This window comes from Mustela nigripes, chromosome 1, assembly GCF_022355385.1.
Source record: "Mustela nigripes isolate SB6536 chromosome 1, MUSNIG.SB6536, whole genome shotgun sequence".
In the NCBI taxonomy this organism is placed as follows: domain Eukaryota; kingdom Metazoa; phylum Chordata; class Mammalia; order Carnivora; family Mustelidae; genus Mustela; species Mustela nigripes.
The window spans coordinates 154489903-154514913 of record NC_081557.1 but is presented as its reverse complement, the minus strand read 5'-3'; the positions used below and the strand labels follow the sequence as shown (position 1 = coordinate 154514913).

General features: G+C 35.4%; 2 protein-coding genes across 3 annotated transcripts in view; one reads left to right on the top strand and one right to left on the bottom strand.

Moving 5' to 3' along the window:
* Window positions 1-25011, bottom strand: part of CCSER1 (coiled-coil serine rich protein 1) — a 1346695-nt gene that overhangs the window by 1120699 nt on the left and 200985 nt on the right. The window lies entirely within an intron of this gene.
* On the top strand, window positions 9752-10008 carry LOC132014019 (thymosin beta-4). Its single transcript, XM_059394590.1, has one exon. It carries the CDS (start codon window positions 9830-9832, stop codon window positions 9944-9946), a length of 117 nt encoding a protein of 38 aa, XP_059250573.1. The 5' UTR covers window positions 9752-9829; the 3' UTR covers window positions 9947-10008.

The following is a 25011-nucleotide window of genomic DNA, read 5'->3' as shown; positions in this document are numbered from 1 at the left end:
AGAATTAAATGAGCTCATGTCCCCAATGATGTTTTACCCAGATCCAGTCTTAACTTTTATTTTCAAAAGCAATTTGATATATAAGGAACAATCCCATATTGCAACTACAATTATTTTAACCCACTCTGTCATCTGCCAAAAGTACATCAAGTATAGTGAGAGGACACACATTTTTGTAAATGAAACTAATTCTGACTGTGCGGCCTAGCTTTAGATCACTTTCTCTTAAAGACTTAGTTTCTTTGTAAACTGGAAATAATCAGTCCTGCTTAAGTAGTTCACACTGGTTGTTAGGATAAAGTTCTAAAGAATATGGTACAATGTTTTGCAAATATTACTTATTAATTCTAGCTAACAAATCAAGTATATGTTTTAGTTCTGCCAGACCTAAAATTAACTGGCCCATTCACAAACAGTCTATTGTTAGGAAGAGGTCAGTTCAGCTCAGACCTAGGATTTTCTAGAAACATGAAATTATTAAATTCTAAGTAACACCATAAATACCTGAACAGTGTTGCTCAATGAATGATAGACATTTGTTAAATACCTGCCAAATGAATTAATGAATGAATAACATAATTACAGTATATGTATATATTATATATAATGTAATAATATAATTTATTGACGGGGAGAAGTAAGAGCTAAAAGGCAGGGAGAATTTAGAGATGAAGCAAAAAAGTGTGACGGAAAAAAGATAATGATGTTATTTCTATTATTTACCCTATCTGAAAAATTTAGAGTTTTAAAAAATTACAAATGTTTTCCATGGAAATTCTCCATCCACAGTTAACTTACCTAATTATTGTTTATTTCAAATCATATTTATCTGATCAGTAAAAAACGCTCATCTCAGTTACTATCATCTCTAAGGAAATGTTATACTGAGTTCCACTGGGTTTCCTACACCTAAGTAGAACAGGATATTCACAAAATGTTTAATGTAAGTCCAAGCATTAAATTTTTAGCCAATACTTATTTCTTATGTATTTTCTAATTATTTGGTTTAATCTCATCTCTCAGATGTTATTTTTTCTAACAAATTGACAGCTTTCAATGTGTTACTGGTATTTTCCTTGGAGACCATGGCTCTTTTCTATTTATATGTTGTTGATACAATCCATTTGTTATTAGAATGATTCAGGATTCTGCCACCCAGATTACATATAATTTATCTAGCACTTTCACCTAATTATACCAGTGCTGTACAGTATTAACTGATAGTTTGGCACATATTCAGATTTTGGATAGCAAAAGCATTTCATGAAACTAAATTTCAGTACAAGTAAGATTTTATTACCTAGTCATAAATGTTGGTGGAATATAATCCCCTCTCTGAAAAATAGCTTCAACAACACAATAAAATAATATTATTTTATCACTTCAAATATAACATGTCTATGAAGAAGTGTGTATGAAGTGTCTCTTTTACCCCATCTGCAAGCTATCCTTTAGCTTACCACAATTTTATGTTTGCTAAAAGAAGACACAGACTTTAAGTCAGGCACAAAAAGAACTTTATTACCCACACCAATAACAATAGCTAGGGTCAGCATTTTGTATGTGTGTGATAACTTCCTAAGTACCAATTCCCACAAGTCAACACAAAGAGATCCATGTGATATGTGCACATGAACTTGGTTATATTACATAAGATGAAACTGGTCAGAGGGGTGCCAATAACATACCAATCTTTCAAAATGGGCCTAAGTATACCTGCCATTTGTTTTAGAATAAGGCACTGTATCTTCCAAGTCTGTCCACAATGAAACATTCTTGAAAAATATTCTGGCATAAAGGCAGTGAGTGCTTCTGCTTATAGGAGGTACCAAAGTATGAGAGATACACAGAGAATAAAATGGGGTTTTTTTGTTTAACAATACCCAACTCTTTTCTAGAGCATCTTAACTTTTGAAGAATTTCCCCATCATCTTAACACCCTTTTGGCTGCTCTGATTAATCTGAGTGGCAAAGGCTGGAATCCAATCCATCCAATTCATCCTATAGAGCATTTAATTAGACTAACAACAAGACTCTGAACAAAAACATAACACTGACTTGAACTCAACCAAGTCTCCCCCTGGGTCCCAGATCCAGATGGCTGAACAAATCCTGTAAGTCATTAAGGGACTGACTTTACAAAAACAAGAAGCTTTCTGTATTGACCTTTCCACTCCACCCAAGACATTAACCCAGGTAAAGCAAGAAGTATTAAACATTGCACAGACTCAGCCTTGACAGACAAGGAGAAAGTCTAGAGCAAATCAATTACCCATGATGATCCTGGTCAGCAAATTGAGGCTAACCTGAATGTGAATGCCTTCAAGAGCCAAAGTCATATTGTTGATCACTGCAACTAAAGGCAGGGAGAAATAATGTACCATTTTTTTAGAACTGGTGATTCCCATTGTTGGGATAACTACACACTGAATGCACATTAATAACGAGCCACTTATTCCTCTGCGAAAACCCACCAGTACCACAGACAACCTAGTTTTGGAGCGATCTCTACAGTCATCTGATAGCTATATGATCTACTGGTAGTATTTCTTTAAATACCTGAAGGTCAATTATGACCACCCCAATAATGCATGTGTTTCAAAAAGGGAGGCGATTAATTCCTGGCTTCTATACCAATAATATAGTATCAGGGTCATATACGGTGCTCTAGGGAACATAAGGGTTTTTAACAATTTTTACTCTTTCCCAAATGAGGAGTACAAAATGACAATGCCTCCAACATGGCACTTTCTTTGGTTGCCTTGGGCTTGGCTCTTAGAGCAGCAAATTTTCTACGGAGTCCACATTAATCCATATCACTTACTGCCCCACTGACACACATCTCTTAAGTTCTCACCTGGTTTCATCATAAGGGCTAGGGGAGTTATCTTGGGTAGCAGAAATGAGAGCAAGAATTTATCTAAAATTTTGGGGGTTAGTGTCTCCTTCTCCAGTGGGTCACCTTCATCAGCATTATAAATCCAATCCATGGCAGTATGAGCCTGAATACTAGTCAATACATCATCTATAGTTTACCATGGGAGTCTATCTCAGAAATTTCACCAAGTCAAAGCTCCTTATAGCCTCTGGAACCTACTAAAAAAATTACTCTGAGACCTTCTACTGTCACATCTGCATATATTTAAGGTTCGTAGACTGCAAGAGGGATTGGGCCATAAAACAACCAAGTGTTGTCATTATTCTGTAATAAGTATTGTATTCCCAGGGCCCTCATTTCCCAAGTAAACTAGCCAGTGTTATTTTGATTTTCCTAGTTTCTGTCTATAGCAGTCACAAATTCTCCTACCTTCACCTTCAGTGTGTGTGTGCAAGATTCTGTAACTGTCTTCTCAAAGGGGGTGGAATTCTGTCCATCCAGCAAAAATCTTGGTTCTAGTTGTTTTAGCCTGACAACCAGAATGGCTAGAAAATCCTCCTCCTCTCCCTGTAAAGAGGAAGGCCTGCAACCAACCTCTCACTGTCAAGAAGATCTCTTTACATCTACTTCCTAGTATTCGATCTGCAAACACCATTTCAATACCTTCTTTTAAAATTCAATGAAGTCAAGAACCACTTATTTCCTGGTTGACCATATACTCTGGTCAACAGGTTTGCTACCAATTCCTGTAGACTTTCCTCAAATCCTGTTAATCAATCAACCCATATCCATCCTCCTTCAGAAATAAAATATCTGCCAGCATCTTAGCCTCATCACCTAAACTGTCAAAAACTATGAAGAGTCTAAAACTTTACCTTACTTAGAAGCTGACAACTTCTCAGGCACAGTTTCATGGACGCTAAAAGAAACCATAAGACTCCTGGGTAAGAAACAAAGGACTTTATCACTCACAGCTATAGGCAAGTCTAGAGTATGAGCATTTTCTAATGCCATTTCTGAACCTAAATTTCCTCAGGGAAATGCAAAGGGAGACAGTTGACATCTGTACATGCAGTGCATTGCATTGTAGGAGAGAAGTGTAAACTTAAAAACTCAAATATTTCACAATGGGTAGTAACCACACCTTCCCTTTGTTCCAAGGGGAGACACTGTCTCTCCTAAGGCCAATCTCTACACAAATATTCTTGAAAATATAGTCTGTAACAAAGACAGTACCTTTGCTCACAGGACATGGAAATTTACTACAGACCCATGGAAAATTATCTTCCATTAAAGTGCTAGAATGAATGTGCTCAATAAAATACACTTCATTTGCACTGTTATTTCACATTTTTTTCAATACAGACCTGATTACATTTCTTAAAAACCATTAATCACAAAATAAATTACCTAATTAAAAAGAAAAATAAGAGTTATATTTCTGATAGAATACTGTGTGGAGCAGTATCTTGGTTGATTATACTTCTTAAGGAATACACCTGTTTCCAATGTCATGACTTACAATTTCGCTGACTATGGACTTTATTTCAACCACATTGTACCACATGTAGTTTTCCCAATGTGCACTCTCCAATACTGTATTTTGTACATACTAATCCTGCTGCTTCCAATATTTCTGTCAACTGGGGTGGTTTGGTTTTTTTTTTGTCCTTCAAGCATCATTTCTAGAAAAACCTTCCTAATGACAGTGAGTTATGGGTCTTTATGCCTACACATAACTCCATCATAGAATTTATAGCATTATCTGATAATGTTCACCATACACCACCCATAACACATACACACTACACCAGTGAGTACTGTTTGATCTGGTATAATACTTAAAAATCAGTAGATTTTCAACACATTATGTATTTAAAAAATAGGTGAATGAATAGTGTATTTTAATAAAAATTGGGTCCTTATTATCTCATGTCTTAGCTACTGTAATAGTTTGTTATCTGCTCTATTCTTTTACTTCTTTTTTGATTGACTTTTTAAAATTTATTTATATGTTTGTTTGATTTAATTGTAATTGATTTAATTGTAATTGTGATAACTGTGGTAAAATTATTACAAAGCATAAAATTTACCATCTTAGCCATTTTTAAGTGTTTAGCCAGCACTGTACATTCACACCGTTACACAGTCATCACCATCATCACATTTGCAAAACCCTTTCCATCTTGCAAAACCAAAACCCTGCTGCACTGAACAACTCATTTACCCCTCTCCCTAGACTATGTTCCCAACAACATTATTCTCAAAAGCCAAAGTTAGGAACAACTCAGTGTCCACCCCCAGATGAATGGATAAACAAAAAGTTGTGGGGGGGTGTTATTATTATATATTATATATATATATATATAATGAAATATTATTCAGTCTTAAAGATAAGGAAATTCTGACACATAAAAGAACCTTGAAGACACTATGCCAAGTGAAATCACCCAGTCACAAAAAAGACAAATACTGTATGACTGCACTCATATGAGGTATTTAGGGTAGTCAAATTCATACAGACAGGAAGTCTTCTTCCATTTCTCTAATGAGCTCCACATACTATTATCAGATTAATGCATTTTAAACATGATTCATCATATCAATTCTTAATTCAAAAAAAAAACTGTAATATCAGGTGCCTGGGTGGTTCAGTTGGTTAAGCCACTGCCTTCAGCTCAGGGCATGATCCTGGAGTCCAGGGATTGAGTCCTGCATCGGGCTCCCAGCTCTGTGGGGAGTGTGCTTCTCCCTCCCACCTTCTCCTCTCGCATGCTTTCTCTCACTCTCTCTCTCATATAAATAAATAAAATTTTTTTTAAAAACTGTGATATCTTTTTAAAATATGAAGAATTAATCCTGAGACTATTAACAGAATATTCACAATGCTATAAAATATAATCTTGAAATAGCTTTTTATAGGGCGCCTGGGTGGCTCAGTGGGTTAAGCCGCTGCCTTCGGCTCGGGTCATGATCTTGGGGTCCTGGGATCGAGTCCCGCATCGGGCTCTCTGCTCAGCGGGGAGCCTGCTTCCTCCTCTCTCTCTGCCTGCCTCTCTGCCTACTTGTGATCTCTGTCTGTCAAATAAATAAATAAAATCTTAAAAAAAATAGCTTTTTATTAATGACCTATTAAACACATCACAACATGCTCTATTATCACACAGACATTTCCCTTCTGTATCCCCACTCATATCATCCTTCTCACAAGAAAGCTTTCTTCTCCCATTATCCACTATTTCATTGCTACTCAAATTTTAAACTTTTTCTTACTGCTCCATTCAAAGCAAGTTACACCATTTTCAAATTTTTATTGAACAAATTACATCGACTAGGACATAGAATTACGTGGCCATATAAGCCTCAGGTTGTGAGTTTTTATTTTAGATTTAAGCATCCTTTTTCTCAGGAAGACTTTTAGCTCCGTGATGGCAGAAACTAGGTCCTCCAGTCCTTTGTACTCCAAGAAAACAAATGGCAATTAAAGAGGGCAGGTGTATTCAAAGAGTTCAAGAATGACTGACTAATAGTTGTACAAGATGTCAGCTTTCAGAGACCTAGATGTACAGCTTTGTATGTCAAAGCATTCTTAGACTGATTTCTGTACTTTATTTTTGTGTTTTGTTTTTTTAGATACATGCTTTAGGGTGAATAGTTCATTCATTAGTGTTCTAAATTAATTCCAGTCATGTTCATTTTTTTCCTAGGTCATCCACTTTAGTTTACAGTAAATTAACAGAAGTAATCATCTAAGAATGGTTTTTCACATGGTTCTCACCAAATTATTAGCAGCAAAAAAAAAAAAAAAAAAAATTCTTAGTATCATTTGACTTGTCATATAACGCTGATCCTAACGCTGGTTTCAGTTTGTAGTACTATTAACTTAACTCTGTCTGTTCATCCATAATAAAAACAGGTTGAACTAGAGGATCTTTAAGACCCCTTGTAGGGTACCTGGGTAGCTCAGCTGGTAATGTCTGCCTTTGCCTCAGGCCAAGATCCCTGGGTCCTGGGGTCAAGCACTGCCTCAGGTTCCCTGCTCAGTGGGGAGTCTGCTTCTCCCTCTCCTTCTGCTCCTCTTCCCCAACATCCCCACCCCGCTCACGCTCTCTCTCTCTCTCTCTCTGAAATAAATGTCTTTAAAAAAAAGACCTCTTGTAACTCCAAATTATTCTCAATCATAATAATGAAATAAAGACAACAGCATTTTTGCTGCTATGCTCCTTTTACATGGACAACTTTTATATTTTCTTCTCTGGTTAATTACTACTCATTATTTGTTTTTAAATGTATAAACTCCATTCGTATTTTGAATAATGAAGTTATCTCACTGTTTAATGGTAAGTAAAATGTGTAAAACATCATGTGTTGTGTTAGGGCATACCAATTATTTATAAACTGTTATTTACATATTCAATTATTGATACTAAGATAATGGAGAAATATAAAATTGAAAGGGTTAATTACTGAAGGGCATATTGTCACTATACTTCACAATTTTCTGATTAAAAAAGACCATATAGGGATTAATTTCTGGTAAAGGATTTCTTAGAGCAGGGATGTTTTAAGGAGATTAATTGAATTCATTTTCTCCTACCATCTCCCCAAAATATAGACAAGATGATCACATACCCTATAAAACTATATGCAGATGTACCTTATATGATGCTAGAAAATCAGATTAAAATTAGACAGTTATTTATAGGCAAGTTCTGGGTTTATTTCCTGCAATAGCTTGTAGCTGCTAATTCATCAAGCTTTGTACCATAAGAAATGTAGCTTTATGAGTTGCATTAGAAAATCTAAGAACCACTAAAGGAAAATGTTAAACCATTTAAACTAATGTTAATTTTAAAAACACATATCTGAATAATTCATGGTCAAAATTAAATATTCCACCTCCTGCAATTTCACATGCTTCAAAGGGAAGAAAAATATATAATAAAAATAACAATAAAAAAAAAACAGCAGGGGCTTTAAATTTGCAGAATCCTTTGCAACCAAGATTAAAATGCTGTGTGCATAAGGTAAAGCTTTTGAGTGTCTTTCAAACAAGAAAAAAATCTGAAAAGCTTTTATCCTTTGAAAAGGATTGTTTAAAATGGGCTTTCTTAAAGGAATGTGTAATATGTTAGAAAATAAAATGCAAATTATGTCATTTTTATAAGTAAATTTCCCACAGAAGACATACAAAACATATTAAATTTTGAATAATGTTCAAATTTACTCTGAGAAATGTAGATAGCTAAAAGCATATGAAGTATGTGAATGCTTTTATTTTTAATTCAAGATCATTTTACCCTCTTATTGATGCTTTGGTTATACAATGTGAAAACAACCTACCACTGATAGTTAATTTTCCAGAAAAAAATTAAAATCAATACTTTTTGGGCTCTGAGACCCAAAGCTCTAAAAAGCCACCTTTTTATTCCCATAACCTCAACTTAAAAACATCCCGACTCTATGTGGGAAGAGTAACATATTAACAGAAACTGCAGATGTGGACAGATCAACTTGGAAGATGTGATGAAAGATGTAGGCGCCTGCCATGCCAGGCACAGGTGACTAGACAACCCAGAGGTCCATGTGGTAGCAGATGTCTATGCCAGGTGAATCTAATAAACAACATGTTTCCTTGCATACTGTTTAAATTACTTTTTTTTTTTTGGAAATAAAAACAAAAAGTAAACAAGAACACAAACACCTGTGCTTTTCTCATTAAGGTTTTATAACTAATTCTGTGAGGTATAATTCCTAAAATTAAGTTTAAAAATTAACCCAAAAAATTACAAGTAAACTGGAAAAGGTTTTATAATATGAGATGATCTTCAAGCTTTTAAAACACTATGGTCATATTAGGTTTAAACAGGCTACTAAGAAAATAAACACGTAATTATGTATTCCCAATATCTCAAAGAAATAACTAAATATTTTTTAAATGTAATGAATTTACAAATACACATGTATACATTTTTTTTTCCTGTAACATAAGGGGTCAGTAACTACAGCCAGAGAAGAATTCTAAAATACATTATTTTGTCCAACTATTAGTTTACTATAACCTTACATTTTAAATGGCTCTGTTCCCCCATGATCCCAGACTGAGGGCTTGCAAAGACACCTCTGAAGTTGAGCCTTCACTGAAATCTCAAAATTCTAAAACAATTCTTTCTCCTAGCTGAATAATAATGAATGCACAAGTTATTCAAATTTATCACAAAGGTATTAAGAGGAAAATTTATGGTTCTGTAGTAAAATAATTCATCCTAATAAATTAAATTCATCTATCATATATTTATAGTTTGAAAGTGGCAGCTTTGGAATAACGTCAAAGGCCAAGCAAGTGATAGCCAATGAGATACATACGCTGTTCCTTTGCTCAAAAAATAACCCTCCATAAGCACAAAAAGCCTGAAATTACATTAGAGACTCATTTTCCTGTTACAGGTAAGGGAAAGCTAAGACTTACAACATTATCAGTTTTCAGAAAGGTGAGGCTAAAAGAATGGAGACAGGCTTTGCTAACTCTAGAGAGTTTTGTTTAAAACTGGTATTTTTCTTTCTTTCTTTCTTTCTTTTTTTTTTTTTTTTGCCTCCCACTTTTAAAATTGTACTTTTTCTTCTATGCAGGAAAATACTTCAGTAGCTTCTTATTCACTGAAATAAAATTCCTTGAGTCTTTTTAAAATTTTTTTTTCCAGGTTTATTGAGGTATAATTGAAAATAAAAATTGTACCTACTTAAGGTACACAACATGATGTTTTAATATGTGTTTACATTGTAAACCACTCTCAAGCTAATTAATATATCATCACCTCACATATCTACCTTTTGTGTATATGTGATAAGAACACTTAAAATCGATTTGGCAGCGGCTCCTGGGCAGACCGGTCTTCTCTCGCTCGCGCACCTCGCTCCGCTTCCTCTGCAACCTTGTCTGACAAACCCGATATGGCTGAGATTGAGAAATTCGATAAGTCGAAATTGAAGAAGACAGAAACACAAGAGAAAAATCCACTGCCTTCAAAAGAAACGATTGAACAGGAGAAGCAAGCGGGCGAATCATAATGAGGCGGGCGCCGCTGATACGCACTATACATTCCACAAGCATTGCCTTATTTCTTTTTAGCTGTTTAACTTTTAAGATGCAAAGAGGTTGGATCAAGTTTAAATGACTGTGGTCCCTCGTTCTTATCACAGAATCTGAACTACTGACTGGGAAGCCAAACCTCCTATACATCGGCAGGGGAAGGAAAATAACTTGTATGCCAGCGAAGGAAGAAGCTGGGTGGGACACAACTAGTAAAAACTAAGCTGGTCCTAGGTGTTTTGCCGGGCGGTAAACTGCAGTTTAGTCAGAGTGCCATTTTTTTCTTTGAATGATTTTAAGTATTGGAATGCACAATTTTTAAATACGCAAATAAAAAGTTTAAAATGTAAAAAAAAAAAAAAAAAGGACACTTAAAATCTACTGTCTCAGCAAATTTCAAATTATAATACAGTATTATTACCTATAATCACTTTCATGTCTTTTAAATCTTTGTCTTGGAAGAGAAAATTATGAAGGTTTTTTTTTAATTCAATATTTAAGTGAGGGGACCATAGAACACAGTTAAAACACTCAGCTCACTGTTCTTTGAAATTATATCAAATTTAAGTAGTATGTAATGACTTCTAAATACAAAAGATAAAAAAACAGTTTATTTATATCCCTTTTGGTTTCTCCCCCTAACTCACAATTTTGAATTTGTTATTATATGATTATTATTATTATTATTGCTCTTGTTATTGTTACATTGTGTAAGCTTATAACAGTCACCCTCTATTTCACCTTCTGATAAAGTCCTGTCAATTATATATGAAGGGATAGGTTTTGTTTAAAAAAACAAAACCAAAAGACAGCTGACAGAATGGGAGAAGATATTTGCAAACAACATATCAGATAAAGGGCTAGTGTCCAAAATCTATAAAGAACTTAGCAAACTCAACACCCAAAGAACAAATAATCCAATCAAGAAATGGGCAGAGGACATGAACAGACATTTCTGCAAAGAAGACATCCAGATGGCCAACAGGCACATGAAAAAGTGCACCACATCAATCGGCATCAGGGAAATACAAATCAAAACCACAATGAGATATCACCTCACACCAGTCAGAATGGCGAAAATCACCAAGTCAGGAAATGACAGATGCTGGCGAGGATGCGGAGAAAGGGGAACCCTCCTACACTGTTGGTGGGAATGCAAGCTGGTGCAACCACTCTGGAAAACAGCACGGAGGTTCCTCAAAATGGTGAAAATAGAACTGCCCTATGACCCAGCAATTGCACTACTGGGTATTTACCCTAAAGATACAAACGTAGTGATCCGAAGGGGCACGTGCACCCGAATGTTTCTAGCAGCAATGTCCACAATAGCCAAACTATGGAAAGAACCTAGATGTCCATCAACAGATGAATGGATCAAGAAGATGTGGTATATATACACAATGGAATACTATGCAGCCATCAAAAGAAATGAAATCTTGCCATTTGTGACAACGTGGATGGAACTAGAGCGTATCATGCTTAGCGAGATAAGTCAAGCGGAGAAAGACAACTGTCATATGATCTCCCTGATATGAGGAAGTGGTGATGCAACATGGGGGCTTAAGGGGTAGGAGAAGAATAAATGAAACAAGATAGGATTGGGAGGGAGACAAACCATAAGTGACTCTTAATCTCACAAAACAAACTGAGGGTTGCTGGGGGGAGGGGGGCTGGGAGAAGGGGGGTGGGGTTATGGACATTGGGGAGGGTATGTGCTTTGGTGAGTGCTGTGAAGTGTGTAAACCTGGAAATTCACATACCTGTACCCCTGGGGATAAAAATATATTATATGTTTATAAAAAATAAAAAACAAAAAAAGTTTATCTATAAACATACACACAAACACACACACATCATATATATATATTTAATCTAATCCACTCCTTTTTATTTTTTATTTATTTATTTTAAGATTTTATTTATTTATTTGACAGAGAGATAGAGAGTACAAGTAGGCAAAGCAGCAAGCAGAGGGAGAAGGAGAAGCAGGCTTCCCACTGAATAGAGAGCCCTATTGTGGGCATCATTCCCAGGACCCTGGGATCATGACCTGAGCTGAAGGCAGCTGCTCAACCGACTGAACCACCCAGGGGCCCCTCAACTCCCCCTTTTTAACAAAATCTTATTCATTCATATTCTGGTAATCAGGATTTCATTTGTTTTTGGTTTCTCTCATAAGTGATCGTAGGTGTCATCTAACTGAGCTTCTATCTGTCTGAACACTCTGACTTCCTCTAGTTGAGAGAAAAATTTTATATATAAGCTCTCAGATTACACCTCAGAACTTTTTATCTATTAATTCATTATCTTACAGCATTAGATATTCTTCTGTAGAAGTCTGAGGACTGTTTCCCCTTCGAAAGGAAAGTGAGCTTAATGTCTAAAAACTTACAAAATTCTTTTTTTATTCCTGAATTTCAGAATTTTTTTAAAGATTTTATTTATTTATTCGACAGAGAGAGAGAGGTCACAAGTAGGCAGAGAGGCAGTCAGAGAGAGGGGGAAGCAGGCTCACCGCTGAGCAGAGAGCCCGACCCGGGGGTCGATCCCAGGACCCTGAGATCATGACCCGAGCTGAAGGCAGAGGCCTAACCCACTGAGCCATCCAGGCGCCCCTGAATTTCAGAATTTTAAAGGCAATCTCTGTTAATCAGTTTCTATCAAATTTCCTGAGATACTGTGCAACCTTTTTAATCCATACTATTGTTTTTTTTTTTTTTAATTTCAGTAGTTTTCTTATTAGTAAGTATTTGAGGAATTTTTTTTTCCTGTTCATTTCTGTTAACTTTTTACTTCACAGATCCCATCATGTTCCTTTGAAATGTTGTCCACTGAGTTTGTCTTTTCTAAGTATTTTAGTGGCAGATATTTCCCACTGTGTTCACTTGGATTATTTTCTGGAAGCTTCATCTCTGTCACCAACTGAGTTGCAGCCATAACTTCCATATTCTTTGTTATGTTTAATAAACTAATGCTGTAAAGGTATTAGTGTTTTGTTCTGGTGTATTTTTGTTCTTGTATTTTGTTTTTGTTTTTGTTTTGCTCATTTTCTATTCTTAGCTCCACAAAATCCATTTTTTTTCCTTTGATATGCTATTTTATTTTTGATGCCTTATTTTTAAATTAATTTATCCACTGCATTTCTCTTCTAATTCTTTCTTTCTTAAGCATTTCTAAAGACAAAATATGATTCACTAGATTTTAATAAGCACTGAAGGTCTTCCAGGCACTTTACAACATGTTTCATTTTCCTACAAAAATCTTAGAGAAGGGGCGCCTGAGTGGCTCAGTGGATTAAAGCCTCTGCCTTCAGCTCAGGTCATGATCCCAGGGTCCTGGGATCGAGCCCCACATTGGGCTCTCTGTTCAGCGGGGAGCCTGCTTCCCCCTCTCTCTGATGCCTCTCTGCTTACTGTGATCTCTCTCTCTGTCAAATAAATAAAATCTTAAAAAAATAATAAAAAAATAAAAATCTTAGAGGAAAACTTTATTATCATCCTCATATTAGACATGAGAAAAATACAAAATAAAAATATTAAGCCATTTGTCTAAGATCACACTGGAGCTGGCATTCAACCTCATCACTCTGGCTTACGAGGCCTGGGTACTTATTCACTACACTTAAATGGATGGTACTGCTTGTGTGTAATTTTCTTCCATTTGTTCCTATTGCTGTTGCTGGTATTTTCCAGAATGAAATACTTACCGTATTTCCAGAATGTATTTTTGGAAGTTCATTTGTTTATTCCATTCTTTGTCCCTTTCCTTCCTCTTTTTGCTTTGGCAGTAGTAGATAATTACCATTATTCTCATTTACTTTTTTATCACACAATTTTTTTTTAATGTTGACAATTGTATCAACATTATATAATTGTTATAATGTAGTATCCATGAGTTTTCATTGCCTTTTCCTAATGACTACTTGCCCTTCCCTAAGAGCTTCATTTTTTCAAGACACAGTTTTGTATGCTCATGTGTTAAGAAAATGTTTTGTTTTGTTCTTGCTGACTTGTACACACCTTTTTCAAATGTGTAGTGAAAGAATTCCGTGATCTCTCTTCATTCAGCATCTTAGCACAGAATATTCCTAGTTGTCTGTATGTGGCTTCTAAGAATACCCATTTTTTTTGTACAGTTAGTAAAATTTTTACATATAGAATATAGAAAATAGCCTGGATCATGTAAATTTGTTTCACACTGGGCAAAATAAAAACCTAACTAATTAAAACCTTACCTCATATGCATTGTTTAAAATGCACAATAATCGATTCCAAAATGATTAAAATACTGGCATCTTTATATTCAGTTGTATAAAGGAACCTGAATATAAAGTACCTTTTTTTTTTAATTTGGAAATAGAATTCAATTTTATAAAAGAAATGGCCAATGACATATAACAATAACACTGTGAGTATAATGGCATGATAGATACACCACCGCCATCATTTTAAATCTTATGGTTACCATGACTATGAATACTGAACAGCTTTACTGGTAACCAAGGTTTAAATCATTCTTTGATTATGCCTTTTATAGAAAAATTGGGCTTTATGGTTTTTCGCTTTGAAATTTAATTTTTAGTCAAGACTACTAAAGAAAAAAATAAATAAAAATGTTGTAGTATGCAAGAAACTATTATCTACATACTGTCATAATAATAGGCTAAAAAGAGAACTAATGTAAAGATAACCTCACAGCAGTAATTGAGGATATCAAGGCCCTTGTACGTGGCAGGCAGTTACTGACTTATCAGTTATGATTATCTAGCAGGGATATTTAAATATGTATTTAAACAATTAAAAATAATCAGATTTTTAAAACTATGCTCCTTTCACAGACCTGTACCCCTGGGGATAAAAATATATGTTTATAAAAAATAAAAAATAAAAAAAAAAACCACTACGATCCTTAAGTCTGTATATTCTTGACTAACTCAAGTAGAAAATTAAAGATAAATGGAAGAAAAATAGTGAGAAATGTATACGTGCATATATATACACATATACTTACATAGTACATATACATACATATGTAAGATGCATGCACACACACGCACACACACATACACACACACATATATTCCTTTGCTTAGAGCCAGGCTACTGGCCTCACCTGTGATCTGCAGACTTAAGATTATCTCTGGTATGCAGAAGACTTCAAAGAAATCTTTCCCCTGTTTTGCCCATCTAATACATTTCAGATGTAACCACAGCAAAGTAAACTTTGGAACAAGAGGCAAAAGCTATCTATCTATTGACAGTGTTTATTCTAATTATGTTTAATTGTGTTCCAACGTCACCCTCGTTTTAACACCAATCTTTTCTTATTTTGCTTGTTCTATCTTTTCACCTTTCCCTCTTCTTCCTCCAGTCTGCTTTCCAATTTCCCTATTTTAACACCCATGTAATTCTATGCTTTATTTCCCATGAAAATGAAGAGAAAGGGAACTCATGAGCAAAATTTGTATGTATATTTTTCGATGCGTGTATTTGTAAATACCTTAATCTTTTCCTTTTTTTAAACCTTTTTGTTTGATATTTTCAAATTTTCATTCTCACCTTTAAAAAAGGTCTTTTTTTTCTGCAATGTCAACTTCAAGTTGGAGATCATCTCCTTTTTAGCCATAATGCATTTTGTTTAATATTCACATCCTCACACCAACTGTTTTCTATACAACAATCAATCTGATAGACACAAAATATTAATACCTACCATACCATCATTTAGGGCTTATTTGATAGGAAAAAAAATGCAGTTTATGTAGAATAGCTGGTCATTTTTAAACATAAAATATTGCTTAAATATAAAACTATTTTAATGATCTTTACTTAATAATCTCTGTATAAAGTTTGAGTCAATTTTTGGTAAAAACTTGCCTTTAAATTTTACTCCATAGCTTGTATTTTCACCAAGAAGTCATACAACAAGTTTCGCAAACTGCAATTCTCTTCTGTCTCCTAATACCAAAACACCATCTATTTTAGTGGTTCTCAACCTTTCATTTCATACCATCTTCAAATCCCTCACTGAAGATAGTAAACTTCATCCTTAGTAATAAATAGGACTGGGGTTTATGGGAAAAATGTGAATAGAGGGAGATACAGGATAACCTGAATTTAGAAGAAAACCCAGATAATTTCAAAAAGATTACATCTGCTACTCTCCATAACCCCCTTCTATCCCCAGGAATCAATTTTATCATCTCTTAAAAGGTAAAAATAGGTGTGCCTAGATGGCTCAGTAGGTTAAGCATCTGCCTTCAGCTCAGGTCTGATCCCAGGGTTCTGAGATCAAGCCAGGTGTCTGGCTCTCTGCTCAGTCAACAGCTTGCTTCTCCCTCTCCCTCTGCTACTCCCCCGCGCTTGCTCTGTTTCTCTCTTGCTCTCTTTCAAATAAATAAAATCTTTTTTAAAAAGGTAAAAATATAAGTGTCACAGAGAGATTATTTTTAATTTGATTATAAAGGTCTTGTCTCCCATAAGAGAAAAAAGGAAGACTTTTTTATTAACCCAATTTACTAAAGGATGATCATTTTCTGTATTTGTTCTTTCATTTGCTTGCCAACATGGAAACAAATTTACAAAGAGGGGCACCTGGGTGGCTCAGTGGGTTAAGCCTCTGCCTTCGGCTCAGGTCATGATCCCAGGGTCCTGGGACGAGCCCCACATCGGGCTCTCTGCTCTGCAGGGAGCCTGCTTCCTCCTCTCTCTCTGCTTGCCTCTCTGCCTACTTGTGATCACTGTCAGATAAATAAAAAAAAAAAATGTTTAAAAATTTACAAAGAGCAAACTTTAAAATAACAAATACTCATTTTTAAAAAGTAACAAACCAAAGTGTATCCCTAGACAGTTTTTCCAAATGATACCATAACATTAAACATATGATGTGACACGGAAATTATTTTAAATCAAAAAATATTATCCTATCTTATTGTAGAATAAAACATGTTTTTAAAAGAGAAGTCTTCCACATTCTAGCTGTCAACATTAGACCCCCACAGAAAACCTCTAATATAACAACATTGGTTGGGAAAACGAACTAGAGGCTATTACCAAAAAATCAAATCATAATACAATTTAAGTTTAAAATTGGAAATTATATAAAAATATAATAATTTTTTGAACCTTGTACTAAAGAACTTTGACTTTTTTTCCTTCACTTAAAAATTTGTATCTGCTGAATCACAATAGGTAAGCTAAGCATTTGAGTAAGCAGTTTTTTGTCTTGTTTTATTTTTTGAAATAAAACTTTGAAACATATGAGCACACTGCTGGTCAGGGAAAGTAAAGCAAGGAGAAATCCCATAAAAATCTGGTAAACCTTAGGAACTTAGGTGGTATTGACTAATAAGAATTTCTGGAGCACCTATTATGTGCCAAAAAGTGGATCAATATCCCTTCAGGACTTGCAATGCAAAAATGAAACACATACAACTTAATATAGAAATAAAAGATACTCCCACTCTCAGGGTTCTTACTGTCTAGTGAGAGAGATAATAAAATCAAATGATTACAAAGTACGGTGGCAATGCTGGATCAGAAACTGACAAGGAGAGAAGTAATCTAAAATTTGTCAATCTAAACTTTAACAAGGACTAAGTCCATTTCAACTTTACATTCTTTAACTCATATTGAGTCCCAGCTTTGCCATAAATTAGCTGTGCAATTTGGGGAAAGCTATGTAGACTCTTACTGCCTCTGTTGTCTCATATGTAAAACAAGGATAACAAAATTACCACGGGGATTAATGAATCAATACTTGTACATTGGGGCAACAGTCAGTAGAATATTAACTGAGAAGTAAATAAATATTTGAATCCCACTCCCTTTAAGTGACAGTGTGTGTCAAATTTGCAATTTTAGGGATGCCTGGGTGGCTCAGTGGGTTAAGCAGCTGCCTTCAGCTCAGGTCATGATCCCAGCGTCCTGGGATCGAGTCCCACATCGGGCTCCTTGCTCAGCGGGGAGCCTGCTTCTCCCTTTGCCTCTGCCTGCCATTCTGTCCGCCTGTGCTCAGCTCGCTCTCTCTCTCTGACAAATAAATAAATAAATAAAATCTTTAAAAAACAAATTGCAATTTTACTAGGGCAAATCTGTGAATCCACAGACTGACAAAATTAAATTACACAACTTAGAAGGCATTCCCTGTACAAAACTACTGATGGCACATTGTGTTTATTGCAAAGGAAGACAGGTGGTTCACCTCAATCAGACTAGAGCCCATGGAGTGATGGGCTTTGCTTTATGCAAGCCCCCGGCAAGTCAAAGATGAGGTGATTGAGGACCAAAAACATAGAGGGATGCCTGTGGCTGTGATGACCTCCTTACAGAGCCCAGGCAGGAAAGAAGGTAACTGGGACTCCTCTAAATATTATGGAACTATTCTAATACTCTGACAAAGAGATTTTATATAAAAACTAGAGAGTAGTAGGTGATCATTTTCAATAACTGATAGCCTTTGGGATCTTCAAATCAAGCAATTAATGTACCAATTGATGCTTAGAAACCATTTTTATCATCATTTTCACATTTTTGGTGATATCTAAAAAACACAAAATGTTTTCTTATTTTGTGGATATAATTTTAACTGGATAAATTTATGTTAAGTAACTTTTGTGTGCCATTTTGGCATTCTGAATTGTTTTTCTTTCACTCAATTTCCCCAATCCCTGTCAGAAACCGTAGAAGATCTGAGACTACTATATGTGTTGGTATTATCTGGCCAAAATTTAGTTTCATTAATGCTGACATAAGACATATAATGCCTGTATCAGAAACAAAAGACTTTATTACTCATGGCAACAGTAGCCACCATAATGTCGGCATCTGCACGTGTTCTGTGAGCACTAACTCTCAGAGGGCATCACAAACAGAGCCAGATGATACTTGCACAGGCAATGGGAAATAGCTCCAGAAAGGAATACTGATTTCAGGGAACCTGAATCTTTTAAAGAAGTCAGCTTGGGGCACCTGGGTGACTCAGTAGGTTAAAGCCTCTGCCTTTGGCTCAGGTCATGATCCCAGGGTCCGGGGATTGAGCCCCACATCGGGCTCTCTGCTCAGTGGGGAGCCTGCTTCCTCCTCTCTCTCTCTCTCTGCCTGCCTCCCCACCTACTTGATGAGATCTCTGTCAAATAAATAAATAAAATCTTAAAAAAAAAAAAAAAAGAAGAAGTCAGTTTGCCTAAACTTTGCCCCAGAGGGAAACATTATTATGGTGGAGAGTAAAAAAATCTATTTTGTTCAGGAGAGATATGTTAAATATAGTCTTCCAAAACAAACTGTTCACTTTACATCTGTACAAATATCTCTGAAAAGGCTCTGAAATCAAAGGCAGATGAGTGAGTGATCCATGGAGTAGTTTTCCCCGGCATCCTCTGAGCTTACCATAATATTGATAAAGAATTTACTCTAAATTTATCATGAGGCATAAACTGTCTTGTCCTATTTGGAGGTAATCCAAAGTTCCCAGAGAAACAACCAAAGAAGCAAATAGAAAGAAAAGGTATAAATTTATTTAAGATAGATACTAAAGAGATAAGAGGGGGAGAGATAAGCACAAGGAAATCATGAAGAATAATGGAACCCAACAAACTCACTATTGCTGTTGGGTTGTTTTTGTTTTGTTTTGTTTTGTTTTTCAAGATTTTATTTATTTACTTGGCAGAGAGAGAAACCAGTGAGAGAAGGAACACAAGCAAGGGGAGTGGGAGAGGGAGAAGCAGGCTCCCTTTTGAGCAGGGAGACTGATGCAGGGTTCTCTCCTAGGACCCCAGAATCATGACCTGACCCAAAGTCAGACACTTAAGGACAGAGACACCCAGGCCCCCCATCACTCACTACTGTTGTTAATAACCATTGAGTATTACACATACTGCCTGCTGAGGCCTGAAGTACTAGTAGAAGTATTGATAATTACTCTCTCATTTAATCCACACAAGTATACACACACATTTTTTCACACTCACATTTATGTCAGTTTTACTTTGTGGATGAAGAAACTGACACTGGGTATATCACAGAACTGTAAAACCAGAATATAAAACCAAAAATTTAATACTTTACATTTTAACTGTTATAAAATAGTTCTCAACTATTATAGAAGACACTGGACATATTAGTAGAGTGCCTGTCTTTGAAAATGAAGGACTTACATGTTTTAGAAAAACTTCATTTAGGAAAACTTCTTTGATTTATTCTGAGAAACTTAGATTCCAAATATGTTGAGACAGTCATTTGTATGTTCTTGAAAGATGTCATCTTCATAAAATGAAGTATGGATATACCAACATGTTAAAGTTATGTAAATTAATATAGTAGAAATCATTCTATTTTGTTTTTCTTGATTACGGTCTCAGAGTAAATGAAAATATTATGATGAAAGTAGAGCACTGTAAACAAACTTAATCAACTCTTAATGTTGGGTATGACATTGAAAATGCACGTAATTTATATCCAAATGAACACACTCTTGCCTGAGTGGCAATTCACATGTATTAAGTTGACCATTATTAGGTAGGTAAGTGATACTGACAGAAACAGGGACAGGAAGAGCTCCTTTCTACTGAATGAATTCATGGACTACACCAGTCAAAAGACCAAAAAAGAACGATGTACATTTCCAAGATCCATGCTTTACAAAACAAACACATCCTGTGTACGTGGGTGCTTTTCCATTTATATAAGTGCAGATTATTGATCTGCTACACAACTGAATTGATTGAAACACAATTCGCTACCACAAAACTATAGTTGAAGGCAATCTTAACCTACAAACCATCATATTTCCATATTCTCTAGGTTATGTTTCAATAAACTACTGGTTCTAGCAAGTAAGTAAGTACATAATTTTCTGCATAATTTAATGATGCTTTTTGAAAGTACACAGTGATAACTAATGTTACAGTGGCTTACAATTTTTAAAGATTCTTAGACCTTATAATTGTATTCAAAATTGCTTTATTAGCATTACTCCCCCTTTCTGAGCACTGTAAACTAATGATTTCTTATACCATTTCCTTGCCACAGATGGTCTTTTCTTTTTGTTATTCCTATTCAAATCTTACTCACCACTCAAGGCTAAATAAAATATAATCTCTTCCGTTAATCATTTTCAGCAGTAGTCAGGCACAGTATCTCTCCTCTCAATTAACAATCAATCTTGCCTTATCATGCTCATTTGGCAACTGAATACCTGATGCCATGTGACACCAAATTTTAACTTTCTTTTCATGAATTTAGAAAATACACCCCCCAGCTATTTTTTTAGTATCTTATGGATGAAGTCATAATTTGTAATTCTTAGCAAGTGCTATAATGATCTAGCTGGATTGTAAAGTAATCAATAAATATTTGTTTATTATCATTTTTGATTAAGCACGTATAACCTGCATCCCAACCAATAAAAAATAATAGGATAATGCCTCTTTAACCAGTTCTCAATTCATTAACTGGAATTATAGACATTTTCCTAAAATTTTATTTTTACTATTATAAAAATCAAGTACTATTCTTCCAAAATAAATTTCTGCATAAAATAATCTATATTTTAATTATATAATTCACAGGGGTGCCTGGGTGGCTCAGTAGGCTAAGCCTCTGCCTTCGGCTAGGGTCATGGTGTCATGGTCTCTGGGTCCTGGGTTTGAGCCCCCATCAGGCTCTCTGCTTAGGGGAAAGCTTGCTTCCTCCCCAGCCCGACTGCCTCTCTGCCTGCTTGTGATCTCTGTATGTCAAATAAATAAACAAAATCTTTAAAAATAATAATAATATAATTCACAGAATATAAATATGGTGAAATATACAATAAAAATCAGCATAAAATATCAATTTTATCTTTTTTATGCTAGAATTCAGGATATATTTTTATATGCAGTAGTCCACAAATAATTCTCAAGTATGGGACACTGTTAATTCTATTCAAATCATTACTAGGAAAGAAAAAATAACTAGCATTTATTGAAAACTATTTGGTACCATTTACTTTTATGTAAGAACTTTCCATGTATCCAATAACACCAATAATTTCAAACTTCAGGGGATGAACTGTGGTTAAATAATCTGGCCAAAACCATACAGCTAGCAATTGGTGGTGGAGGGGGGCCTGACTCAGACAGAAATACTTTGAGTACATAGAATATGTGCCTTCATTTTTTTAAAATCTGAAGTACTAAAGCCCAAGTTGAGGTAATATAAATGTTTACTGGATAAAAACATGTTTGGGGGAAAATTACCATATTCAGGTGACTATTTGACATATTGTATTATTTATCCTGATTTTCAAAACATCTGTTGTCAAAATGTTCTCACTTTACAAAAAGTGTTTTTTTTTTTTTTTCTCTTATACTTAAGGTCCACCTAAGAACTGAGGTATCATGCCAAGGTTCTGTAGACTAGGTTTTAAAATCAGATTTTAAAAATCTGTATTTTTTTAATCACTTTATAGAAGGTTGATTTAATTGTTGGGATAACCTTTTTTAATGGTAAAAAATGAGGTAATTTCTATCTCTGATTTTTTTTCTACTTACAATAAGCATCATTATTCATAACTTACTTTCAATGATTTTTTAAAAGTTGAGAAGCAGGATGTGCCATTTTACTATTTATTATTGGTGAAGGAGCTGACACCAAAGCAGAAACATCTTATCCTGCCATTTGTGGTCAGTTCTTATAGTGAAATATGCCATGATTCTCAAATGTTAAGATTGTTAGTTGACTCTTCACCAATAAACATATGTTTTTGTTTTGTTTTGCTTTGTTTTTTAATTCATCCCTAGTTACCTTTTCCTACAAGTGAAAATACTATTAAGAATGATGAACACTGGGGGCACCTGGGTGGCTCAGTGGGTTAAAGCCTCTGCCTTCAGCTCAGGTCATGATCCCAGGGTCCTGGGATCGAACCCCACATCGGGCTCTCTGCTCAGCAAGGAGCTTTGCTTTCCTCTCTCTCTCTGCCTGCCTCTCTGCCTACTTGTGATCTCTGTCAAATAAATAAATAAAATCTTAAAAAAAAAAAAAAGAATGATGAACACTGACAATCTTTCAGAGCCATGGATTTTAAATCCTGGCAAAATTCAGTTTCTTCCTTTCTCAGGAGTACATCTTCTCTGACATGCAACAGTTTTACTCTGTTCGGTTTGGTTCCTCTACAGAACATTTCTGAATTGTAACCACTCAGGTATTAGCAGAAAATAAGCCTCTCATAATTTATGTTTGAATGGAAAGGCTTACTTTATACTATTACACACACACACACACACACACACACACACACACAAAACAAATAAAAAATCCCCTAGGATTGTGACTTTACCCACTGTAATACTGCCATCAAGTGGACCACAGTAAGATGAGCTGTACGGAATACGGAAGCCAAATTCCTTCAACAGGTGCCCTATACCTGATATTGAGAACTATAATAAGAATACATAAAATAAATTTTTGAAAAATCTCAGATGATTAAGTTATATTTTACATGTTTTTAATATAGCACTGAAATTCTGTAAATGAATGAATTTATTCAGCAAATGAATGAAGGTGGATGATAAAAAGAAAAAAAAATTAATCCTCTAGTCCTTCACTATTAATTTAAAAAGGGGTAGACCTCATCATTTTTATTAGACACTCACAAAATAGTTTTATACTTGAATACTTCATACTTCATACTTGAATCTTCCAAATAGAACTGATTAATCAGAAAGTATTATGTAGGTCTATTTCAGTATGAACTTATTTAAACAAGCTCACTTTATTTCTGCCTTAAATTCCCTGAATTTACAAACTTCTGTAATATAGAAAGGCTCTGAAAGTTACAGTGAAAATATTATAGATTCATTTTTTTTGGCCTGGCATATAAGATACTATTTGATTTCTCTTCTGAAATAGTATCAGAAATTATTAAAGAAATGGAAAAATATAGATTAAATGCATGGGTTTATATGGTATCCATATTGGATAAATAGATGCACTAATAACATCCAAATCCAACAAAAAATACCTAAAATTGATTTTCTCACTATGGGTTTTAAATTATCTCATTCAATTCTCACTTCAGGTCCATGAGGTTGCTATTATCATCCTCATTTTGTAGACTGAAAAACTAAGGCTTAGACATTTTAACTTAGATTTTCCAAAATCATAAAGCTAACAAATCTTTTACTTCAGTGGAAACGTGTCCTCTCTATGTTTATTGTGCAGACCCTTGCCTGTGTTTTGGAGTAGTACCAGTGACGATTTCATTTTCTGAGCCTTTTCAGTGTTATTGGGTCTTCTTGGTTTATTTGGTGCTGCTAATCTTTGTGATTGGTGCCCGAGAAGGCAATTAATCAATTAATTAATTAATTAATTGCATTTCCCAGGCCCAGTCACTGGGTGCCTCTTGGTGAAAGGTTTCAGGCCAGCAGACATGAAGAGGCTTCCTTGGCCAAACACTTGTAGCAGAACTTCCCGGACTGTTTAGGACAGAAAGAACTTCACAGAATGTGGGTGCCTCAGGTGTCCACGTCTTGTCTGAGGTGGGGCAGGAGGTCTCAGGCCCATGATGTCTCTTTTGAGACTTCCCCCACCTGCTGCTGGGAGAAGTCTCAAGTTTCAGGAGCAAAGAGGCTTCTACGGTTGGAATCCTGATGCGGTGCAGTCCTTCTGAGAGCTGCCATCCGGGTGCTGTGTACACATCTATTGGAGAAGAGAGTCTCAAGTGCCGTGGAGAAGAGTGCTTCCTCTGCAGTGTGCAGAAATGCCATGTGCGCTCAGAGGGACTCTGATCCAAAGGAAGCATGCACCTGCTAGGGTTGCCTTCTGTTGCTGGCCTGGGGTCAAGGGAAATTCAGCTCCGGATCACATCTTTCTGTTGGGTGAGGCGATGTAAGATGCCATCCTCTATGCTGCCTCTCTAGTTCTGGGATCTCGAATGAATTTTCTTCCTCCTTTTAATCTTTCAGAATTTTCCTTTGGTTGCCTCCTACATGATTTCCAGGGTTTATAACTGTACTTAGTAGGAAGGAATAGAGAGAAATGGGTCCACGTCACCTTGTCCAAAATAACCA